The following is a 27,260-nucleotide window of genomic DNA, read 5'->3' on the forward strand; positions in this document are numbered from 1 at the left end:
ATAGTTGGCATTTTTAAGGAACTTATTGCTCCTTCTTTTTCAATTGCCCCCCCCCACTGCCAAACTTCATAAAATTATCACTTACAATAATCAGTGGAAAAATATTTAACAGTAGGACAATTTTTACAATCTTAGTTTAGGAAACAAAATATTAAGATATTTGGCCATTTTCAATATGAATTGTAATACTCCTATCTGAAAAAATCTGTGATAGTTTATATATTTAAATTTTTTCAATAATAAGAAAAAGAGTAAATAAAATAGGGAAACTCTTGTTCACTTAACCTCTGTGCAATCATATGCAAAATTTATCTTTGATCAGATAAGTATTTGGAAATGTAGTAGATATGCCAAAGCTAGTTGCTTCATGAAATTGTATTTAAATTATTTTAATATGAATTCAGTTAAAAACTGAATTGTGTGGATAGACACAGAAAATATATTGACATTCCTTGTTACACTCTGAAAAATCATATTTCACACCTGACTTCTATTAGCCATGTTTCAAACGTAAGAAATACTGGGAAATCATTACATAGAAACATACAAATATAGAGAAAGATCTGATAGTTCAATTATGTAATTATCACTTATTTATTGAACATCAATGGTATATACCTAGTGCTGTGCTAGATGTTTTGCTTATGCTTTTCATTTAGCCATCACAGTAAACCTATAATGGAACTGCGTCTCATTGAGGCGATCTGTGTCCTTTATTTAGTAAAGTGGAAAAATTATGGTTTGGACTCATGTTTATTTAGTCTAGGCCAAATTATCTTTAGACTTATTAACAAATAAATTTAACAAAATAAGGTCTGGAATTCAGGTCTTTGGATCTTCAGCTATTTTTTTCCTTCTCCTCCTCCACTTCCTCCCCCTCTTTATTTTTTTTAAAAACTACTTTTTTATGGCAAATTTAAGTTCACAGCAAAATTGGGAGAAAAGTACAGATTTCCTATCTACTCCTTTCCCTCACACATGCGTAGCCTCCCCCAATATCATCATCACCCAACAGAGTAGTATATTTGTTATAATTAATAAACATATATTGAAACATCAGTATCACCCAGAATCCATGATTCACATTAAAGTTTACTCTTGGTATTGTACATTAGACAAGTATATAATGACCTGTGTTACCATTATAGTATTATACAGAGAAGTTTTACTGCCCTACACATCCTCTGTGCTCTAACCGCTGGGAACCAGTGATTGTTTTACTGTCCCTGTGGTTTTGCCTTTTCTAGAATGTTATATTGTTGGAGTCATACAGCATGTAGACTTTTCAGGTTGGCTTCTTTCACTTAGTAATATGGATTTAAGTTTCCTACATGTTTTTTCATGGCTTGATGGCTCATTTCTTTTAAGTGCTGAATAGCATTCCATTGTCTGAATGTACCACAGTTTATCCATTCAGCTACTGATGAACATCTTAGTTGCTTCCAAGTTTTGGCAGTTATGAAGTAAACTGCTATACATTTCCATGGGTAGATTCTTGTGCGAACTTAAGTTTTCAACTCCTTTGGGTAAATACTAATAAGTGTGATTGATGGATCATATGACATTTGTTTAGTTTTATAAGAAACCACCAAACTGTCTTCCAAAGTGTTTTATTTTGCATTCCCACCAGAAATGAGTGAGAGTTCCTGCTGCTTCACATCCTCACTAGCATTTGGTGTTGTCAATGTTCTGGATTTTGGCCATCCTAACAGATTTGTAGTGGCATTTCATTGTAACTATAATTTGAATTCCCCTGATGACATATGATGTGGAAATATGCATCTTTTCATATGCTTATATGTCTTCAGTATATCTGTTTTGGTGAGGTATCTGTTAAGGTCTTTGACCCCAGTTTTAAAAACTAGATTCAATGCCATCCCCATCAAGCTACCAATGACTTCCTTCACAGAATTGGAAATAACTACTTTAAAGTTCATATGGAACCAAAAAAGGGCCTGCATTGCCAAGACAATCCTAAGCCAAAAGAACAAAGCTGGAGGCATCACACTACCTGACTACAAACTATACTACAAGGCTACAGTAACCAAAACAGCATGGTACTGGTACAAAAACAGAGATATAGACCAATGGAACAGAACAGAGCCCTCAGAAATAATACCACACATCTACAACCATGTGATCTTTGACAAACCTGACAAAAACAAGAAATGGGGAAAGGATTGCCTATTTAATAAATAGTGCTGGGAAAACTGGCTAGCCATATGTAGAAAGCTGAAACTGGATCCCTTCCTTACACCTTATACAAAAATTAATTCAAGATGGATTAAAGACTGAAATGTTAGACCTAAAACCATAAAAACCCTAGAAGAAAACCTAGGCAATACCATTCAGGACATAGGCATGGGCAAGGACTTCATGTCGAAAACACCAAAAGCAATGGCAACAAAAGCCAAAATTGGCAAGTGGGATCTAATTAAACTAAAGAGCTTCTGCACAGCAAAAGAAATCTACCATCAGAGTGAATAGGCAACCTACAAAATGGGAGAAAAGTTTTGCAATCTACTCATCTGACAAAGGGCTAATATCCAGAATCTACAAAGAACTCAAACAAATTTACAAGAAAAAAACAAATAACCCCATCAACAAGTGGGCGAAGGATATGAACAGACACTTCTCAAAAGAAGATATTTATGCAGCCAACAGACACATGTTCATCATCACTGGCCATCAGAGAAATGCAAACCAAAACCACAATGAGATACCATCTCACTTAGAATGGCGATCATTAAAAAGTCAGGAAACAGCAGTGCTGGAGAGGATGTGGAGAAATGGGAACACTTTTACACTGTTGGTGGGACTGTAAACTAGTTCAACAATTGTGGAAGATGGTGCGGCGGTTGCTCAAGGATCTGGAACTAGAAATACCATTTGACCCAGCCATCCTGTTACTTGGTATATACCCAAAGGATTATAAATCATGCTGCTATAAAGACACATGCACACGTATGTTCATTGCGGCACTATTCACAATAGCAAAGACTTGGAACCAACCCAAATGTCCAACAATGATAGACTGAATTAAGAAAATGTGGCACATATATACCATGGAATACTATGCAGCCATAAAAAAGGGTGAGTTCATGTCCTTTGTAGGGACATGGATGAAGCTGGAAACCATCATTCTCAGCAAACTATCGCAAGGACAAAAAACCAAACTCCGCATATTCTCACTCACAGGTGGGAATTGAACATGAGAACACTTGGACACAGGAAGGGGAACATCACACACCAGGGTCTGTCGTGGGGCAGGGGGAGAGGGGAGGGATAGCATCAGGAGATACACCTCATGTAAATGATGAGTTAATGGGTGCAGCACACCAACGTGGCACATGTATACATATGTAACAAACCTGCACGTTGTGCACAGGTACCCTAGATCTAAAAGTATAATTAAAAGAAAAAAAAAACAGGTTGTTTGTTTTCTTGTTGAGTTTTAAGAGTTCTTTGTAAACTTCGGATGATGATTGTGTCTTCTGTAAATATTTCTGCTAGTCTGTGGTTTGTCTTCTCATTCTTTTGACACTGTGCTTTACAGGGCAGAAGTTTTTAATTTTTATGAAGTCCAGCTTATCAATTATTTATTTTATACATCATGTCTTTAGTGTTGTGCCTACTTTTATTTATATATTTGTTGCATGTAGATGTCCAGCTCGTCTCGCACTATTTGTTGAAAAGTTGATCTTTGCTTCATTGTATTGCCTTTGCTTCTTCAACAGATATCAATTGACTATATTAGTCTGGGTCTACTTCTGGGCTCTCTATTCTGTTCCACTGATTATTTTCCCATTTTTTTCACCAACCCCACACTGTCTTGATTACTGTTTTGATTACTTGACTTACTTCATGTAGGTCATAAAGCTGTGTTGTGTCAGTCCTCCAATTTTGTACTTCTTCAATATTCTGTTGGCAATTTAGGTCTTTTGACTCTTCGTATAAAGTTTAAAATTAGTTTGTTGATATCCACAAAATAACTTCCTGGATTTTGATTGAGATTGCTCTTTCTAAAAAAATTATTTGGCTCCTCTGCTTCTCCCTCCCCTATGCCCAAACTTGCAATATAAATAAGAATTATTCTTCAATATTACACTTGTTTCTTCTATCTGTGGCAGGGATATAAACTCTCATGAAACTGGGAGAGGGAGTGGTCTTGTGAGACAAATAATGATTTATAAATTTTATGGTAAAATTATGAATTTGGCAAATAATAAGTTGTTATATGTAACTTGAGCTCTTTATATACATACATGTTTTTAGGTTTAGAAGAGTTTAATAACTTTATAATAAAACAATAAATTGCCTTGTTTGGTTTTGTTTTCTGGAACAAACTTAAAAGCAGAAATTTATTAAAAAACAAAAGAATATATCTTCAGGTCAATGAATACTGATGTAATTCTTAATAAATTATATTTATAACACTTTTGCCAATTACAGCTTATAATGAAGATTTAATATCATCTATAACTGATACGAAATATTAAATGATGCTCATAAGTCTCCAATTATCAAGTAAATTAAAGAAGAATAGTAGGGTTTTGAACAAAATATTTTATCTGATTGTATCCTCGGGAACTTTCCATATCTATGTCTATACAGCTGGTCACAGACACACACAATTCTGTTCTAGCATACATGTGTTTATAGAGCTTAGCTCCATATTAGGAAGAGTATGTTTACGTATAAATAATTGAGTATACCCTTCTCCATTTCTAGTGTGGATATATGTGTGTGTATACATACACACACACCCACACATGCCTAGAAACTTCTCAGTTTCTTACATTGTGTAAATTGTAATACCATGATGCAAATCCAGTTTAACTGCAAAATTTCTAATTACACCATAGGACCTAATTAATAAACGTACTCCTTGTATCTAATCACAGACCAACTAAACAAATAAACAAAAACCGAAGAGCAAAACCCAATTACTGTCCCCTATTCCTCTCCCTATTTTGCAGCACAAACACATTTGAGATGGGAAAGGAAAGCCTGCAAGGCGTTCCTTTGCAATGACACAGGAGTAACTAATTAAACTGCACCTCTCATCCTCTCTGCCCCCAGCACTAGGACTCAACAAAGCACAGTTCGAGGAAAAGGCCTGGAATTACGCATGCTCACAATGATCCCTGCTCAGCTTTGGGCTTGCCAAAGTTTTGATTTCTACTACTTTACTGAGTAGATCATTGTATTAGTTTCCTGTGGCTTCTGTAACAAATTACCACAAATTTGGTGGCTTAAAACAATAGAAATTTAACTTCTCACAGTACTGGAGGGCAGAAATCTCTATCATTGGGCTGGAATCAAGGTGTCAGCAGTACTGTACGTCTTCCAGAGGCTGTAGGGATATGCATTCCTTTCCTTTTCTAGCTTATGGTGGATGTCAGCATGCTTTCTTTTGCTTGAGGCCACATCAACCATTCTGTATGTTAATCTACCACCATGTAAAATGCATTGGATATTTGAGAAGTAATATACAAGTAGTTAAACTTGTGAACTTATGAAATGTGTGGAACAAGTGGATTTTTGCATTCTCATTTCTGTCTTTACCTTTACACTACACAGTTTTCATTCTTACATTCAACCAAATATTTATTGAGCCCCTACTTTGTTTGTACCTGGCACTATTTCCTAGCCATCTGCCAGTTGTGTAGTAAGCCTGAGTCAGAGGCTGCGAATAGCTTAGTGAGAATGTTTAAATTATAGTGATAGTAAGCATAATGAGGCAGAAGAGCAAGCTCATTGCAGAAAGACAGGTTTAAGTTTTAGTTCTGGCTCTGCTCCTCATTAATTGTGTAAGCTTATATAAACTATGCTATCTCTCTGAGCCTCTACTGAATAAGAAAAATAATACTGACTTTACTAAAACTTACAGTGAAGATGAAAAGGGTTTTGTATATGGAGTAAATAGCATACTTGCTTATGACTCTGTATAAACTTCCTTCCTGTGCTTGGTTGTTGAGTGGTGGAGGAGAACATAGAGAAGCTCCAAATCATTTTCCCTGCTTCCATTCTTTACATGCACGGTGGGATTTTTAAAACTGCAAATTGCTCACATAGTATCTTACGAGTTAGTGTATTACAACTGAATTTAAAAATGAAATATACTAAAATAGGATTTTTTAAAAAATTGGAGGGTATTTCAGATATGAGTAAAAATTGATTTGTGAAATTTTTATTACTATCTGTTAATAAATCTATGTATGTACTGTGTGGTCATTTAAATGGATGTATTCATTGCAATACTGATCATTTCCCTTTTTTGATTAGAGCACACATTTAGATCTCTGATCTTTAAGATCAAGCACCCTTAGCAAGGCATGGAGGATGTTCCTCATTGAGCCCTTACTTATTTCTGTGGCCTTGTCTCCCACCACTGCCTTTCTCCAGATTTCAGGATTTGTGCTCTGGAGCCCCTTCTGCCTGATGCCTTCTACCCATGTTCTTCAAACTGATTTGAAGGCTACTAACCTTTTGAGCAGTTTCACAGTGATAAACAATGGGAAGTTGTGGAGAAAGATTTAAATGAGAGTCAATTCAACATTCCTGGCTACTCTGATCTCTTAAAGATCCCTCAACCTATGCTGTTTCTCAACCATGACCAGTTCACATATAGCTCCTTCCCGCGTTCACCTCGTACCACATCCCCTCCTTCAGCAAACCCTTCCTAACCTCTCAGGGACTAACTCAGGCTTCCCTTAAAGCAGCAAAATGTGGGGGTTAGGAACATGGGCTCTGAGTGACCTTGGGCATATCAATTCAGTTCTCTGATCAACACTTTTATAATAAATTGGTATAGTAATGACAACTTCAAAATAACATATCTTTGTTACTATGTTAGGTAGGTCTTAGTTACTAATAACTTTCTCCTTTCCTAGTCTTCTTGGCCTCTGATCAGAAATAGACCCTTCTGGACAGCTGCAGTGGCTCACGCCTATAATCCCAGCACTTTGAGAGGCCGAGCATGGTAGATCACTTGAGGTCAGGAGTCCAAGACCAGCCTGGCCAACATGGTGAAACCACATCTCTACTAAAAATACTAAAATTAACCGAGCATGGTGGTGCACACCTGTAGTCCTAGTTACCCAGGAGGCTCAGGCAGTAGGATCGTTTGAGCCCAGGAGGTGGAGGTTGTAGTGAGCCAAGATTGTGCTACTGCATGCCAGCCTGGGCAATGGGAGTAAAACCCTGTCTCGAAAAAAGAAAAGAAAAGAAAGAAAGAAGAAATAGACCCTTCTGCATTCTTTTCTAGGAGTCTGTGTTTCTGTGGTCATAATATTTATTGCATTAAATTGGAATTACCTCCCTTGCCTGTAAAACTATATATTTTTTAGGGCTTGGAAATGTCTCGATGAACCAATAATTGTTAAATGAATGAAGGAAAACAAGCATCCTACAAATTTTAACCAAAGCAAAAATATTACTGTATTTTACTTTAACTCTCCAGAAAAAATTTATGTCTAGTTAAAATCTTAGGATAAATTCTATGTAATTACTTGAATTCAGTGTTAGGATTGGCATTTGCTCAAACTAAAACATCTTATCTATTTTTTAATTGAAAATTTATTAATTTAATTTATGTAATGGCGCTAGTATTACATGTTTAATGTGAAAAATGAGAAGTATAGTTCATGAAAAATAGCACAAGTCACAAAAGAATCTACCTTCCCGAAATATCCAAAGTTAGGATTGGTTTACGTTTTTCTAGACATTCTCTATGTATGATTGGCAACAGCAATATCTAGCACTTTAGCCATTTTCTAACTTGGATGCATTTCTTATGGAGAGAGAAATAAATCTTTGAGGTATTATACTTGCTATCTGGTTTATAATTATTTAACTTTTTACATTGTAGCAGGATTTGAGTCCAATGGGCAACACAGTGTTTTAAATCCAAGGTCAAAGTCAGCTCTATAAGCATAGCTGCAGAAGGTAAGGACTGGAGCGATCACTTCTCAAGCATCCTTGTGAACAGTTTTCCTTACAGTTGCTCTGGTTGGTATGCCCTGTTCCTCCTTCTGATGCTTGTCTAACCTTATGTAAAATCCAACTTAGCTTTTTATTTATTTATTTATTTGAGACAGAGTCTCACTGTCACCCAGGCTGGAGGGCAGTTGTGTGATCTCGGCTCACTGCAACCTCCTCCTCCCGGGTTCAAGCCGAATCTCTTGCCTCAGCCTCCAGAGTAGCTGGGATTACAGGCACATGCGACCACACCCAGCTGATTTTTGTATTTTTAGTAGAGACAGGGTTTCACCATGTTGGCCAGGCTGGTCTCAGACTCCTGACCTCAGGTGATCCACCCACCTCAGCCTCCCAAGGTGCTGGGATTACAGGCGTGAGCCACCACACCCAGGCCCAACTTAGCTTTTAAGTCTAAATGACACTTACATGAAGCTTTCTCTGTATGTGTAGTGGAAATTGATAACTCCATTCTCCTCGCTGCTCTACAGAGTTGTTTATAATTCTCTTTGAAATGTATCATGTTATGCCTTGCGTTATGACAATTTATAAATCTTTTCTGTCTCCTCAGCTATTTTACAAGCTCACAAAGGCAAAGATCTTATCATTCATTTTTGTATCCCTTCACCATTGAGCAGAGCTGTTTGACCATAATAAACAGTCTATAGTTGCTGAATGAATTAATCACTTAGTGTTAAGTGTTGTGCCATGGTTTAGATTTAATCACAAACTATAAGGAGGTTATTAATCATATCTTGGTATTTAGTACCAAACTGTAATGTTCATTAACTATCCATAAGTGTAAAAAAAATGTGAAGACAAGATATTACTTTGTTGTTATTGTGATAGATTCTTCCAATTACATGTCCTGAAACATGTTATATTTGCAGTAAAAAATGCTAAAAGGCTGGCTGTAATAAAACAGCTTAAAATGTATGAGTTCAATAAAGAGCTATGCTAATTAAAAGCACTACATTTTTAGAATAGTTTATTCATCACTGAAATGAATAACTATCAGTATTTTTTTTTTTTTTTTTGAGACAGAGTCTCGCTCTGTCCCCCTGGCTGGAGTGTAGTGGGGTGATCTCGGCTCGCTGCAACCTCTGCCTCGCAGGTTCAAGTGATTCTCATGCCTTAGCCTCCCTGGAGTAGCTGGGATTACAGAAGCCTGCCACCATGTCTGGCTAATTTTTGTATTTTTAGTAGAGACAGACTTTGCCATGTTGGCCAGGCTGGTTTCGAACTCCTTACCTCAGGTTGTTTGCCCGCCTTGGCCTCCCTAAGTGTTGGGATTACAGGCGTGAGCCACGTGCCCTGCCAATATCAGTGTTTCTAATACACACTCTATGGTTGATATGTCAAGAACATGTGTTAACTCTCAGGTTTAACAAAATAATTGTAGTTAAAAATACACTGGTAAGTGTCTTGAGTTTTCATATGTGAAGGTGATGAAAATTCTTCCTCTTCTCATCTGAAACCCAATTTGTAATTTAGCAATCAGACATGCTCATATTTAGCAAGTATGTAAGGGTCAGTATAAATATACAGCTATGAAAATAGACAATCAGAAAAATTCTGCCTTGAAACATTTCTGTTCCATTTTTCATGTGAGTAGTTGAAATAATTCAGTGCTCTTTAGAATATATGAAAATAGTGGCTGTGTCTCGAAATTGATCTCTGTAGCACAGAGCACATTTTCAGGCATAAAATAAGTTTAATAAATGCGTGATGAGTGAATAAATAAATGGTGTGTTTGATAGAATATGAAACAATGGTAGTGTTACAGGATGCTAATATTAAGTATATAGGTAGAAACTACTCAATTCTAAAAATATGGACCAATTTCTATTACATTTGTTTAGTTTCTATAATAAAGAAAATAACAGTCCATTTGAAGAATTACTCTAACAAAAGTGTTTTTCTTTAGGGCATTATGATAAGATTAAGTATTTTGATGAAATCCCAAAACCTCAAGGCTCAATGTATCCATGCATTTGGATACTTCTGAAAATAATGACTAGATCTAGCTCTCAGAAACTTTTCATTTTATCTTCATTACACAGCCAACATTTTTATAGTTATCAAGCCATGCTTAAATTTAACATGAAAAAGAGAAAGTAGGTGTTCCATGCCAATAAAAGATAAACCATAAGTAGAAAAGAAGGGCCCAAGAAATTGTGCTTGACATTAAATTGTGCCTGACGTAATAATAGGCAAGTAAATGTCCTGAGGTGACTGTCCATAAGCTACAGATTTGACTGTTACCTGAGCCAAATGAGAAATGTGGTGTCCGTTGAAATCATAATGAATTTCTTTGTATTACTGCTATAAAGGAATACGTGTTTTAATATCACAGGAATAACACATGAATTATATAGTATTATGGTCCAAATAAGAAAAATATAATGTATTACTCTACTGTGAACAGTGCAATTCCTGCAACGACATGGTATTAAACTGAAATTACCTGCAGTTACTTTCTTTGAAGAACATAGTTGGAAGTTGTAATTTACAAGTTTTGCTACAAATTGGAATCACCTGCAGATTTGTAATGTATAATGAAAACTGGCTCCTATCTGCTGACATTCTGATTAAACTTATGAGTTTGTAAATGTAAATTGGGCTCTATGGGTTTAAAAGATCCTCGGTTAATTCTTAAGTGTAGTAGAGTTTAAGAAATACTAGATTAAAAATTTGGGAACTGAGTTTACTGGGATACAGATAATTCTCAGGAAACTCTGTGTAATACCAAAAGTGAAAGGGGCTATGATGTGAAATGGCATCATTTATACCATTATAGCATTGTTACCCTCCATTAATATTAAAAACTGTTATAATAACAAAAGGTATTTTTTGTTGTTTTGAGTTATTGAATCCCTACTATGTACCTTGTATTGTGCTAAGTGTTTTACATGTAAAATTAACTGACTCTTCTAAGTAATTATACATATTATCTGCTTTTAATTTTTCTTAAATTGAAAAAATCAGCTAAAATGATTATTATGGGCCCCACCATCATGGAATTTTTTTGAAATCACTTATTTCTATTAATCCCAAAATATAATGGTAACAAATTTTCCCCACACATCATTTCAATTTTTATGGACTATTGATTTTTCTAAATGTTAATTAAAAGCTCAAAACTTGACTAACCCCTTGGCACTTCCATTTCTCACTCATTTGCCTGTTGTGATCATGTTTTGGTTTTCTATTCTCATCAACATCTTTTCTACTCCAGAGTAGTATATTCCTCCCTGACCCGACAAAAAAAAAACAAAAAAAACCAAAAACTAAGTTTTGGACATATAGCAGGCCAAATGCTATTACAGATTATAACTGATGCTATGTCTAAATTTATTAATTCATTCAGATAGTCAACAATAATGCATTAAGCATTGATTGTGCATGGCCATGGTGTGAGGTCCTGGGGGTAAGAGGGTAAATGTGAGAAGAGAGACATCAGCTCCCACCAGCAGACATGAGTTCATGTATATCAGAGGAGAGGCTTAGGATGCCATACAAGTAAGTCAGCTTATCAGGGTCAATGTTCAGGAGACATAATTAATTTGACTACTAATATTATTTCCAATTAAGGTTTAATTATTTCTCTTTTTTATTTGACTGCTTCAAGCATGAAAACACTATTTTATTCTTGCTGTAGTTCATTTGTTTCCTCAGCAATTGTTTGTAGATCACCTAAGTCATACATTTAGACTGGGGAGAGAGCAGTAGCCAAAATTAAAAAGAATCAATAGAGAGTATACATTCTGGCCAGTCATATATATATATATATATATATATACACACACACACACATATACATAAATACATATATATAAAACACATTAAAGTATATATCATGATGTATACTGTAATATATATGTAACACATATGATATAGACTTTAATAACACACAGCATATATTACCTATAATATATAACATATATGTAATGTATGTAATATACTATTATATATACTTTAACAATGTTTATACATATTAGCATTACATATATGATTATATTACATATATAGTAATATATAATTAAAGTATATGCTATATATTATATATCATACACATATGTATCATGTATATAATATATGCATATGTATGATATATACATATGCAGTATATAAATATACAATACATATATGTAATAAAAATGCATACATGTATGGTATGTGTAATATACACATATGTATATATTACAAACATATATTAATATATTGATATTTAATATGAACATATCATATATTCAATATAAATGTGTTTAATATATTATGTGTATACATGCCTATGTCTTATGCATGCAATATATGTATATATGTATATGCTACATGTATACACATATATGTATGTATATGTTACATGTATACACATATATGTATATATGTATACGTTACATGTATAAGACATATGTGTAATATAATAAATATATACTTTAATAATATATTACTATATACATATGTCTATATTACTTGCATAAGACATATTTGCAATATACAATATATATTTTAATAACAGGTATTACTATATATGTAATAATATATTATTAGAGTATTAAAGTATATGTCATATATTACATATCTGTATGAGATATGCAATATACACATATGTATATATCACACATATACATATATGTAATATAATAAATATATCACACATATACATATATGTAATATAATAAATATATTAATATAAATACATTATATATTTAGTATAAATATGTTTACTATATTACATGTATACATATGTCTCATACATGTAATATATGTATATATACATATGTATCTATTACATGTATAAGACATATATGTAATATATTAAATATATAATATATACTTTAATAATATATAACTGTATATGTAATATATATTATTAAAGTATATATTATATATTATGTATCTGTAATATATATAATATAGTTGAATATATATTATTATATGTGTAATATATATTATGCAATATATTATTAAATTATATATATTACATACATGTAATATATGTAATATATGTTATATAATATAAGTAATGTATGTTACATATATGTAATATATATATGATTAAAGTAGACTGGGGAGAGAGTGTAGACAAAATAAAAACCATCATGAAGGTTACATTCTGGCTGGTCCTCTATGTATACATTACACACATACAAACACACACACGTAATATGTAACATATACTTTAATATTTAATTCATGTGTGTATAATGTTATGATATATACTTTAATATTTAATTTAGATATTTGAGCATTTGCTATTTGATAAGCACTATTATGAGCACCTTTCATGAATTTATTTATTTAATTCTAAATCTAATAGTCAACTCTCAGCTCTTGTCGTACATGACTTGTTAACAGCTTTTGATAGAGCTCATCTTTCCCTTGTGCTTCAAATACTTTCTTCAGGTGGTTTTCTGTACCCCATCCTCTCCTGATTTTCCTCATACTTCCCGGTGGCTTTGTTCACTCTTCTCTGTTGGTTCCTCCTCTTCTTTCCAAGGATAATCTCCTAAGGCTCAATGTTTGTTCCTCTTCTTTTATGTCTACACACTTTTGTTGATAATCCACCCTCAAGACTTCATTCACATCACCAAAAAATTTGAATTTAGATCTCCACTCCAACCTCTCAATTGATCTCCAGATTGTGTGTCCTACTGCCTACTAACCATCTACTTTTGAATGTTTGATGGACCAGCCAACATGTCAAAAAAGAAGCTTCCGACTTCCATTCATGATCTTTTCCATCTCATTGGATACAGACTTCATCCTTCTTGTGATTAAAGCCCAAAATCTTGGAGTTATTCTTGACTCTTCTCTTTCTCTCAAATGCCATATCTTCCCATCAATTTCTCTCAGAAAACATCTGGAATCTGACCATTTCTCATCACCTTCACTGTCTCTTCATTAACCTTGTTGCTACCCTTGAATATGCCCACCTGCCACGAACCCCACCAGAAAAGAGGCAATGTAGGCATGGCAATGCTCTGGTCTTCTTAGGGCAGTGTTTTACATATTGTGGATTACCATCCATTAATGGACCCTGAGATCCATCTAGTAGATTTTAAGCAAAATCTAAATAGATTAAACAGAAGACAGTACACTGCACTAGGAAGCATCACAGTAACCTGAATTTATTAAGGTAAAGTATTATTCTGTGAAACTTTGACTCCATTATAATTATGTATGTGTATATTGGGTTGTGCTATTCAATTTATTTCTTGCTGTGGGTCACAGTCAATATTTTAGAAAATATTAAGGTACATGAAGTTATTCTAATTAAAATTTCACCCAAATTTTTGGTGTTAAAATATGATTTGAATTTTTTTGATATCCAATTCAAACAATAATGAAGGAAAATAAAAGATTACAATTATTTGGCTCAATTTGATGGTAAAATAACTTTTATCTGTTTGTAAGTTACCAAAAAGTTTTAGAGGTTTTTAGTTAAAAAAATTGACATTAAATATGGAAAAAAGCAATTAAAACAGTGTTTGTACTAGGTCTATTTATAATAACTGAGGGATGTTTAAGGGAAATCCATCTTAAAAACGGGAATGATAAAATCTTTACAATTTCTTGAAATAAAATTCTTAACCAGAGAATATCATTTTATCATTAAAAAATCCACTCAAATTATCTTAAAGTATGCCTCTGGTGAGAAAGTGACCATATAAATGGCATTTAACAAGATATCTTAAAACCACTTCTTTTTACTGTGAAATGTATAGTCTAGTATGTACTAACAAATGTTATTGAATTTACAGAAGGACTAGAATTAAGTGGGGAAAAGGTATTATTTTCTTGAAAGTCATGTTTATTATGCTGATACATTGTGAGAAAATAAATTTTGGTAAACTGTTAATATTAACAATAAATGTTGAATAAATAAATGAGCTTTACTGAACTAGCCTTTAATAGTCATATTGGAAACTGTATTCAAGTACTTATTCTGTTGCTATTACTTAGCTACTCAGGCAATAATGGGGAACATAACTAACTATCTTAAATTGCTGGTCCTCATAATGAATGACTATGAAAGAATAGTAAAAATGGTTGAATGCTCCTGATAAATACATTTGAAAATAAAAAAGAATGTATTATCGATCATTTATTGTTGTTGTTCTCCTTCCCCTTCCTTCCTTCCTTCCCTCCCTCCCTCCTTCCTTCCTTCTCCTTCCTTCTGCTCCTCCTCCTCCTTCCTCGTCCTTCACCCTCCCTTTCCTCCTCCCTCCTCCTCCCTCCTCCCTCCTCCTTCCTCCTCTTCCCTCCTCCTCCTTTTTCTCCTTCTCCTTCTTCTTTCTTTCCTTATCCTTCTCCTTTTCTTCTTCTTCTCTTTTACATTCCCCTTCTGATTGTGGTGCAAGTTGAGAGAGAGAGTTGTGTCTAACACTCAATTTAGGAATCAGTTTATTTTATATGCTGGTTAAATGATAGGCCAAAAATTATCTTACAAACTTAGTTCAGACTCAATGAGCCTTTTCTGGATTTTCAGTGAGCTAACCTGTTCGTGTATAATATGAGTAACTAAACTTTAGGTAATAATATCCTATTAACATTTTGTAGCAAATCACACTTGGGTCAGAAATCTTCCTTCTTTTTATAAAAGGCATATAATTGCATTGAAATCAAGAACTTTAGGACTGCTCTTGCAAACATTTAAAAATATTCCATCACATTATCTTTCTTAATATTAGGCCACAATAATTATTTGGCATCTTTCTTTTACTAATTTTTAATGGATCTGAAAGAAATACATTTACAAGAATACTGCGGATGGATAGAGAACATCAAATTTGCCTCATTTCTTGTTATTGTTTCTCCTCTTTTCCTTCCTTATATAATCTTATAGCTAGCGGCAGAATGAAATATGAAGAAAGGAAAGAATTAATGTATATTTCAGCACTATCGCCTCATTGGATATTCAGATGGTGATCTGCAGAACAAATAAGATTTATTATATTATGTTGTATTCAGCATCTTCAACTCTATTCAGTAGATAATTTCAGTAAAACTTACTTTGAAGTTAATTAATATAATTTTTTTTCCTCAAAATAAATGAGTATATCTTGGCTGTGGTCATTTTTAAGCAAAAAGCATATCATTGTATATTATCTATTTTTGTACAAAATTACTATTTTAAAGGAACGTAAATAGTTTCTCTATAAGGATAGATTCTTGAATCTATTTTTTTCTTTTCATTTTCTTTAAGAGACATTTTGACCTTGCTATGAAGCTAAGCTAGGAAGGACATTGGCAGAACTCTGTGTGTCCTCATGCATAGCTTTCGATGAGAATTTAGTAAGACAGACAATAGGACCTTGCCAAGTTATTAATTTAAAATCTCTTCTTTATTGTAGAATCTAAAGATTTATAGAATACCCCCAAATCCAGGGAGATGGATCACAAAGAATTGGAACTTTTTAGCTTTCTATGCTCTTACGAATCTTAGCTGTGTCACTGCTATATAATGTCATGATCAAATTTTTATTTTTTTATTTTTTTGCTTCTCACCCTAAATGATTATAAACTGGTAATCATATTGAAACCAATCATTTAAAAGCCATGGGGCCTGGCATGGTGGCTCACGCCTGTAATCCTAAAACTTTGGGAGGCCAAGGCGGGTGGATCACTTGAGGTCAGTGGTTCGAGACCAGTCTGGCCAACATGGCAAAACCCCTCTCTATAAAAATATAAAAAATTAGCCGGGCGTGGTGGCGTGCGCCTGTAGTCCCAGCTACTTGGGAGAGTGAGGCCGGAGAATCGCTTGAACCCGAGAGAGGGAGGTTGCAGTGAGCCAAGATCGTGCCACTGCACTCCAGCCTGTGTGACGGAGCAACATTCTGTCTCAAAATCAAAAACACAAACAAACAAACAAAAAGTGCCATGGGCATCACCCTTTTAAAATATCAAACAAAATACCTATATTTAATCAGCAGATTATTCACCTCTAGAAATACAAATATAATTTTTAAAATAAGTATGTGCTATGTTTAGGATGAAAATATGCTTCATTTTCATGTTGTTTCAAACCTGTCTCCATCTATCTAGCTTTTGACGTACTTGACAAATACTGCTGGTTGAATCTAAATTACCCACATCCTAACATTCTAAGACTCACACATGCAACAATCTCAGTCTGTATGGATGCTTTCACTGGGACTTATTTGCAAAATACAAGATCCAGTTTTATGTTAAGTAGGTGGGTTGCTAATCTGCAAGAATGCCGTTCTTTATCAGGCCTTTATGAATTGTTTGTAAGTACCAGCTGTACAATGAAAGCTTTATATTCATTCTGCAATTAGCCAAAATAATTCTAGTTAAACTCTGGTTAAGACTTCTAGTATGAAATGAATGTAAACTATTCATTCTTTATCGTTCTTTCTGGTTTCATTTTGGCACATGTATTTGTTAAAATATAATCCTCTAAGTTGCTTTTTCACTGCTTTTCATGTTGCAGATTGAAAATGTTGATGTCTGCCTTAGTTTTCTAGCAGCCAGAGGGGTAAATGTTCAAGGTCTATCTGCTGAAGGTAAGAAAAAGAATGACTGAATTGTCACAAATGGCATCAATGTTTTTAAATTATTTTTTATAATGTAAGAAATGTAACATTGGAGTATACGGCTCCTTAATATGATAAAGGAAATTGGTGAAGTCTTCAAGACAACCGAAACATAAACATAATGGTTATTAATATGTGCTTTAAGTATTTAAATGTTTTCCATATTTTGCCAGAAATGTTCTTTTCATAACCAACTATATGGGAGAGGAGTGAATCAAAAAAATATCTTTATGTTATTACTAGTTTATAGTATAATTAGATTTCTTAAGTAGATTAATAGATAATTAGATAAATGTTGGATGGACATAAATACAGGTAAAATATTTTAATTAAGCCTTAAAATATTATTTTATCAATAACATTTCTATAATATATTCAAGTTGGTAGAAATAATCAAAATAGTTGGTAAGTTTAAGTCACTATGAAGTCTTAAATAATTAGAACTAACAGCATTAATCACTGTTATATATAAATGTTTTAAATCATTAAAGATTCAAAAGATCATCACTAAAATTGAAAGATAGCAAAATGGGGAAAACTTGAACAAATTTTGACATTGATCTTTTTTCTGAGTTTATTTTACTTTCACTTATAAAGGTGGCAAAAGTTTGCAAAAGCTTGCTACACTTAAGATAAAATTTGCCATACTTGAGAACACTGATATTTAAATTTCTTTTTTATTTGCATGTTATGATATATAATTAAATTACACATTTAATGACCAAGAAGCTTAGGTTCAAACCTAACTGGTAGTTCTGTAACTTAGAATAACATTTGAGTAAAATTCCCCAGGATAATATGTTGCTAAGTAGTTACAGGCTAGAAATGCTGCCATTTATTCACTTTTTATGTCTCTTCCTTATGAAAACCTTTATTAATGTAAGCCTATTGATTTTCATTCATCTTTAAAATATATATGAATGCTCAAAATTTACTCTCTAAATTAGTTAAACATGCAAAATAATAAAACAATAATTTTTTAAAGACTCTTTAAACAAAATCTTTCAGGTTTATAGGAGAAAATTAACACTCTCTCACTGTAGCCTCAGATTGATGAAGCCAACTCTTCAATATGACGAAAACTATGAGAAATGTTTGGGGGAAAAATAGAACAACTCAGAGGGTCATTTTATGTTAATTATTTTACTGCATAGTTTGAGTTATATGATAAACCATCAGAGAGCAAGAAATCCAAAGAGTTGGTTAATTTTCCTAAACTCCAAAAGGGGACATAAAACCTTAATCTCAGAGGAGGATGCATTTTATTGCCAACAGCAAGTTTTATTTAGAATATGATTACAGGTTGTGTAGCTTATTTTCAAGCTTTACTTCCTTCTCTTTTCCTATTTTTTTTATTATACTTTAAGTTTTAGGGTACATGTGCACATTGTGCAGGTTAGTTACATATGTATACATGTGCCATGCTGGTGCGCTGCACCCACTAGCTCAAGTTATAACTACAGGAGAAAAATGTAGGCTTATGTGTACCCTACATTGTGAATTGAATTTTTTTATTCAATATTTGAAAATCTTACACAGGAACTTCATCTGTTAGAACAAGGATTTCTGCTTATTCAATTATGTTATCTGACGTAAGCTAATCCTCATTATTTATTAATATATAGCATAAATTAAAAATAAAAGAATTGGAACATTAAAAATTGATATTATGTCTGCTTTTGGAAGATATACATACACATATATATTTTGACATATATGGATATATATTTGGAGGATATATACATACATAAATATGTATAAATGAGTTGGTAAGTGGGTGATTTAGAAAGAAAGTTGATTGCAACAAATCCAGTTGGTATTAGGAGGTGCACCCACATCATCAATATTTATAAATGCAGGACAACCAACATTTAAGTGGCTTTCTTTCTCCAGTTCGTAGCCACTGCTATGCTGGCAACAGCTGTGTATATTTGTGAGGGAATCAACATGCTAAATCAAATGGTTAGCACAAGAGAGAGCTCATTTATTTCTAAGAACCAGCTAACTCGAGAAAAATTGTAGTTCAAGGTCAGCAAAGAATATCACTTCTGAGTGTGCTTTGTTCTTTTTACCCTCTCTCCTTTTATTCTCTCCCTGAAATTCCAAGTTATTTGGAAATGTTAACATGTTTCAGAAATTCAGGTTTGTTTGTGATTCAACTGTGACTGAGAGAATTAAGTTGTATCTCTATCTTCATAGATTTATTTCAAGAGAATTGCATCTGGAATTTGTTAAAAAGGACATTGAATACATATGATTCTTTTTTTGTATTTTTCATTTCATACAGAAATAAGAAATGGAAACTTAAAAGCCATTCTAGGGCTGTTTTTCAGTTTATCTCGCTACAAGCAGCAACAACACCATCAACAACAGTACTATCAGTCCTTGGTGGAACTTCAGCAGCGAGTTACTCACGCTTCCCCTCCATCGGAAGCCAGCCAGGCCAAAACCCAACAAGATATGCAGTCCAGGTAAGGAAAGAAAGTAGGGAATGTGTTTCCAATTAGTTTGTGTAGATACAACTTGTTTTTAACAAATTATTGTCCACGAGTTTGAAAAACGTACTCATGTACTTGTATCAGTGTGATGGGATTATTTGACTTGTGTAATAGAAACTAAAACCACTCTTGTTTTGCTTGGACAAGCAACATCTATCATCTTTTGGGTGACGTATTTTGTTTGTTTTCTAAAGATTGTTGTTCTGTATCACAGTGTGAAATGTCTTTGGTGTAAGTAATGTGGCATGGCTACTTTCTTCTACAAGTGACTTCAGTATTTAGAATGTGCTATTGAGTCCTAGTCTCCTGTCGTGTAGTTATCTTTCACTGATATTTTTGATTAATTAAGTCTGTCAGAAATTTCAGGTCTGTTAAACATAGGAGTTTGAAGTTTGGGAACATAGTGTTTTTGATTGTGTGTGTGCATGAGTATGTGTGTGTGTGTGTGTGTATGCACATACATGTATTATTTGTCTGGCCTGAGTCTTTTGGCATATGTAGACACAGCCTGGTGGAGTGCTCCCAAATCATGGCAACTTCCTTTTCTCTTCCATTATTATTATTTTTTTCCAATATAGAATTATATCAGTCAGTATTCAACTAGAGGAGTCAAGCAAGTAAATGATATATAACAAGAGATTTATTGTGAAGAATTGGTTTAGCATGATTGAGCATACTGGTTAGGCAAGTATGAAATCTGAAGGGCAGCCCAGCTGGGAGGGCAGGCTAGAACTCTCATCATGAGTTAAAATTGCAGTACACAGCTAGAATTTCTCCTCTCAAGGAAGCCTCAGTTCTGCTTTTGAAAAGCCAAACTTTCGGCCGGGCACGATGGCTCAAGCCTGTATTCCCAGCACTTTGGGAGGCCGAGGTGGATGTATCACAAGGTCAGGAGTTCGAGACCAGCCTGGCCAAGATGGTGGAACCCCACCTCTATGAAAAATACAAAAGCAGCCAGGTGTGGTGACAGGCGTGTGTAATCCCAGCTACTCTGGAGGCTGAGGCAGAGAATTGCTTGAACCAGGGAGGCAGAGGTTGCGGTGAGCCAAGATCCAGCCTGGGTGACAGAGCGAGACTCCGTCTAAAATAAACAAACAAACAAACAAACAAAAGAACTTTCAACTAGTTGAATGAAGATCACCCAGATTATCTAAAGTAAACTTTACTGAAAGTCAGTTGATTATAGACTTTTATTACATCCTTAAAATATCTACATAGCAACAACTAGACTAGTATTTGAACGAATAACTTAGACTATAGTCTAACATAGTTTACATATCAAAATAAATGATCACAGAATGAAGTTTCACTTAACAACTTTCATGCAAGCTACTATATTTGTTCCTGAACAATGACTGGGGTATTGGTTAGTTAGCTCTATTACATAAATAGTTATGATTATTTTTCTTGAGGAGAGAGGATATGAAAATCCCTTTCATCGTCTTTGAAAATATAAACACTCGTCAACAAATGTAAATATTTAACTTTGTTCACCTTAGAAGTCAAGCTTGAAACCTATTAACATTCAGTTAACCTTGAGTTTGGTAATTAGAAATGACTCAAACAATTAAAATAATGTTCCAAAGTACATTTATGGACCACCTCCCACTTACTGTCAGTTGTTCAACTGTTCAGAAATCACCTCTCTTTCATCTACCAACCAACCCTCATATGGACCTTGTTTGTTACTCCATAATAAACAATATTTATTTCTCTATACAACCATGTAAATGTGGTTCCCTTTGGAAGATTTTCACTCACCAGTGAATTTTTAAATGAATTAAAAAAAGCTATAGTTTTACTAAAAACATAGCATAAAATATAAAGCTTATGAAGTGATGGGGGATATTTTTTATTATAAAATAATGCAGATATTTGATGGTTCTTTAAGCTCATCTTGGCTTTTGGTTATATCAAGTGAGATTGTACAAGACTCATAGTGGAAAATAAATCTCTATAGGCTAAGTTTCTTGGATTTTCGTAAGCATATAGAAGAACAAAGTGGATGACATCGTGTTTTATGTATTATTATTTTTTGTGTGGATGTTTGGAACAAAGGGATGGATTCTGAAAAGTGCCAGAAATAATATTTACTAGAGTTCGGTTTAAGCAATTTAAATAAAGAAGACACAAGAATAGTAGCTGAAAAAATAAAGGAAATAAAATTATTTTACGTAAAGCATGTTGACTCTGGAAGTGATACGGAATATCATTTGACATTGCTTTACCTCACTCTTTTTCTGTATCTTCCATGTGAAATTTCTTGCCTAGAATTTCTTGCCCAGAATTTCTTGGTAGTTATGACCCTTTTAGGAAATTGTTTATTTTCCTATTCTTCTTGCTGGATATACATGGCTGTTGTGAAACTATGGGGTAGTTTAAAATATAAAGCCATGTGTAATACTCATGGTTTTTATACTCTTTTGTGGAAGGATGTCTCAATTTTTCATTACAAGTTTATGAAAAGTATTCTTTTCAACGGTGTCCTTTAAAGCCTTTAAGGCTGTGGTAGACTTTTAGCAAAATTTTCTCTGCTAAATTGGATTTAATTACTTTTTGAATTGATATATAATTTAATAAATGTTTATGGAGTAACAGCTTTAATAAAAGTAGTATTCAGGACCCTAATATAGAAGAGTTCAAGTCTTACTTTCATTAGTCTTACTTTTAGAGAATTTTTACATGTTTTAAAGGATATGATATTTAAGACATTAATACTTATTTTTATTTATATAGATTTAGTGTATCACATTAATATGTAAATTATAATTTATGTGGACTTAGCTGTAGCAATCAATATTTTAAAGCATTTTTCAAAAGGCCATAATGATAATTTACATAGGAACATAATGTAGTATCTATGTGTTAGAACCAAGATAATTAATGCAGAAAAATTCCTAGTGACAAATTTATCTTCATTTGCTGGAGGTGTGAGTCATAAATCATGATTTATGATGCCTTTCTATTGATTTCAAAGTTCTTTCCAAGTAAATAGTTTAAATGTCAACTTGCTATACTTTTCTGGGTATTTGGCCAGAAAATGTTCTCATATTTTTCTCTGTAGACTAATAAATATTTCTTAGGGCACATTGTTTCAGTTCAGTGAAAGTATTTCTGTTTTATCCTCTTTGTTTAAAGTAAATTGGCATAATTCTACATATTTCCACAACATTTATTTCATACATTAATAATTTTAATTTGATTTTGCTAGTTTGAAAAAAACTCCAGATATTTTTCCTCAAGTTGAATAGCTTTCATTTAAACAGAAATTTGGATTTAAAGGTTAACAAGTGAAATATACAGGAGAAAAAATAAAACATGGACCAAGAGGAAAGAATAGAGTAAGAAATTCTGCTCTCCTGCTCTCTCAGCTCCCTCTCCACCTTTGAGTGTATGTATCTATAGGTGCATGGGTCATGTGCTATATGTGAGCTTGAGTGTGTGTGTGTGCACAAGTGTGCATGCATGTGTGTCCTGCTCAAGTGGCACCTAGAGCTCTAATTATTAGGAGTTTACCTCCGGAATCAGACTGCCAGGACCTGGATCTGTATTAAAGTAAAGGTGGGATTCAGATTTTAAGTTTCTTAAATTCATTACAGGGTATTATTTGGCTTATTTGGAGTGATAAAGACTTGATTAACCAAGTAATCAATTCTTTAAAATTTAAATATATTTGATATGAAAATTAGATTTTATCTATGTCAGTATTTTTTGGATGGACTTTATGTGGGTAAAGATTCAATATCTTGCTATATTCCGAAATATAAAACATCTTATTTGCATTTATTTAATATATGAAATAAAACTAGTTCATTCTGTATTTCTTAATTTTCTTTTTATTTTGAAAAAGGTAGATAAAAATTCTTCTCTCCAACCAAGAGGGGAAATATGAGAAGTGTTTTAATATAAAATGCTAAAAAAAATCGTATATAAAGGTTGGTATCATAGTTATTTTCCACAGGTATTAATTGGGATATGAAGGAAATCCTATTTCTTATTCTAAGAAACAATGTAAAAATAAATCCTATAATTTTAAAATTCATAAAATTCATTTTCATCCTAGGCTATTTCTGTGAACCTTACTTTTTCATATGTTGCATTTTGACAATTAGAGTTCTAGTTGGCAGGAAAGCTAAAAGAAAATTCTATTTCAACCCTAAGCAGTACCTAGCGCATACCAGACAACAACACTCAGTAAATGAATGCATGATTTTCCTAAGAATGTCTGGTAAAAACATTACAGTAAAAAAAAAATAAAATGAAATTTAATTGTTCTTATGCACTGACCTGGTTATATACAAGGTGTTAGGATGATAGTACATGTAAAAGATAAATTTTTTTATTTGCTAAAAGCTTTTTTAAAAGACGTGATTTTTCTTAAAATACATACTTTTATCTTAATTTTTGAACAGATTATTAAATGATTTTCCTTCCTGTTATCAGATAGTTGATGAATTTTACCAACTCACAGATAGTGGTTATTAAATCACATGAGTAGTTTATGTAGTATACAATTAAAACATGTAAAAAGAAGAAAATTGAATGTGAAAGTAGAGGTAAGAGATTACATAGATAGATGATAGAGGTGGCAAAACCAGTGGTGATAAATCTTTCTGAATTAAAAAACTATATATTGGGAACTTGAAAGTTTATGATCTCTGCAGATGATCATATGCCCTTTTGCTTTTGATTTTATAGGAGCAAATCAAGAATGTGTCCACTTTCAGTTAAGATGAATGTGCTCCTACAGGATTCACAAGTTAAACTGTGAAATCCCCGGGTACATGTTTTCTGAACGGCTTGTCTGTTCCCTTACAGCCCTTTTCCAAGGTTCCCATGATCCCTACCACACACATTGCTTTTGGAACCCTCTTACCATAGAGGACATTTGCCTTCCAGGGTATCTTTTCCAGGAAACATTATTTCCTTCTGGGAGATTCACTCTGAAACTGGGACAGTTTACAGCTTTTTGGCCAAAGGTTATAAATCTTGAGAAGTATATAAGGAAGTTTAATTTAAGATGACAGGAAGGCTTTAGTAATTTAAGCTCTTGTGAACCTGGCTTCAATTAGTTGCCTAACTCAGTTCTGTGTTGTGGCCATAGTGTGCTCTTTAAAAAAAAGTCAGTTAATCGATTAAACTTTAAATAAAACAAAAACAGAAAAGAAGAGGGATATTTATAAAATCATTACTTAAAGCAGGTTTTTTATCTCTAGAGAGAAATAATTGAAGAGAAAGAAGTTATTCTTAACTGACTGCATTTGGAAACCAAGAGTATGTAATATTAAGAGAAAGTTTGTGTGTGCACGTGCACACACTTTTGTTATGTTCTAACACTGGTGTTTCGGTTGTTATAGATGAAGATTATATTATAGTAAAGGTGGGACTCAGATTTTAAGTTTCTTAAATTCATTACAAGAAAATATTTGGCTATATTTGGAGTGATAAAGACTTGATTAACCAAGTAATCAATTTTTAAAAATTTAAATATATGTAATATAAAATAAGATTTTATCTATATCAGTATTTTTGTTGTTTTATTTTGTTTTGTTTTGAGATAGAATCTTGCTCTGTCACCCAGGCTGGAGTGCAGTGGCCCAGTATCAGCTCACTGCAAACTCTGCCTCCCGAGTTCAGGCCATTCTCCTGCCTCAGCCTCCCTAGCAGCTGGGATTACAGGTGCCCACCACCACGGCCAGCTGTTTATTATTTTTTTTTTTTTTTTGTATTTTTTGTGGAGACATGGTTTCACCATGTTGGCCATGGTGGTCTCAAGCTCCTAGCCTCAGATGATCTGCCCGCTTCAGCCTCCCAAAGTGCTGGGATTATAGGCCTGAGCCATCATTCCCAGACGCTATGTCAGTATTCTTGGATGTATTTTATGTGGGTAAAGATTAAACATCTTGCTATATTGGTTATTTCAGAGTCAAGCAAGTATGGGTTGGAGTCCTGCTTGCCAATTCCCAGCGGAGTGGCATGGTCAAGTGATTTTAACCTGCTCAAATTCCAGTGTTCTTCCTCTAATATTGGAATGGTGTCAACTTTCTCATAAGGGTTTTGAAGAGACCAGATGAAATGGTTTATGTATAAAATGCTTACTTAGCATAACACAGCATATAATAGACACTCAAACCAGCTATTTCCATCTTCCCTTCTTTCACTTGAAGATCATATCACATGTGTAATAAAATACGTTGACCCACATTAAAAACCTTAAGTCAACCTCATTACTGTTCTCCCTTTTCTCTCTTTCTCTAATCAAGTCTGCCCATTCCACTAAGTTTAATTAAATATATGAAAATAATTTAAAGTAATAATATTTCCAATAAAATAGATTAATAATGCTCAGTCCTTTGTATGCCCAGTCTAAATAAGCAGAGTAACCCCTTTAATTAGTTTAGATTTTTTTTATTAGTTACTTCCATATAGCTAAATAGAATGCTCCTACCACTAGTTTCTATTCATCAATTTGACCATTTTCATTGGATTCACACTTCTCTATTTCTCTCCACCCTCATTAATTGATTCTACAAACTTTTATTAAGCACGTAGTATGTTCTAGACAATCTTCTAGTCACTGGAGATATGCAGAAGACAAAAGAGATTAAAAAATCTTTGCTCTCTTGAAGCTGCTCTCTTGAAGCTTTCATTCTAGTAATTGGAGATAACACAAAATTAAATAAAATATTTACCAGTAATTTCACAGCTGATGACAGAGAAAAATAAATCAGAAAAGGGCAAATCAGATGTGTGGGAACAAGTTTTTGCTAATTTAAATTTCATGAGGACCGAGGAAAGTCCTCATTCAGATGATGAGACTAAACAAAGAAAATGACAGAATGTTGTCGGTGAATATCTCAGGGCAGTGTTTCAGGCTGAGAGAAGAAATGCTCGTAGACCTTGAATTAAGAGCCTGTCTGGTTTTCTTCAAGAAGAGAAAACATCTATCCCAGTTGTGCTGGATCAGAGGGAAAGAGGCAGAAGAAGAGTAGGATATAATTCAAAGAAACATAAGAATTAGTATGGGCCTGTTGCCATTGTAAAGACTTTGACTTTTATTCCTGGAGAGAGGGGAAGATACTATGTGCCATGAGGAACATAAACAGGCACATAAATGAAGTGGTCACATTGCCTGCTGTGTTGAAAGTAGAGTGTAGTAGGGAAAAGGTGGTAGCAAGAAGTCATGGAAAAAGCTTGGGCTATCATGTTGAAAGTGCAG

At 33.5% G+C, this 27,260-nt stretch overlaps 1 protein-coding gene across 6 annotated transcripts in view; it reads left to right on the top strand.

Moving 5' to 3' along the window:
- Nucleotides 1-27,260, top strand: part of NAV3 (neuron navigator 3) — an 890,287-nt gene that overhangs the window by 626,913 nt on the left and 236,114 nt on the right. For all 6 annotated transcript variants that reach the window (XM_055359213.2, XM_063694177.1, XM_063694178.1 and 3 more), the window contains 2 exons: nt 17,441-17,513; nt 19,831-20,014. In XM_055359213.2, coding sequence (XP_055215188.1) covers nt 17,441-17,513; nt 19,831-20,014 — 257 coding nt within the window. The remainder of the gene's footprint in view (nt 1-17,440; nt 17,514-19,830; nt 20,015-27,260) is intronic.

The sequence above is a fragment of the Gorilla gorilla genome, chromosome 10, assembly GCF_029281585.2.
Source record: "Gorilla gorilla gorilla isolate KB3781 chromosome 10, NHGRI_mGorGor1-v2.1_pri, whole genome shotgun sequence".
Classification (NCBI taxonomy): Eukaryota; Metazoa; Chordata; class Mammalia; order Primates; family Hominidae; genus Gorilla; species Gorilla gorilla.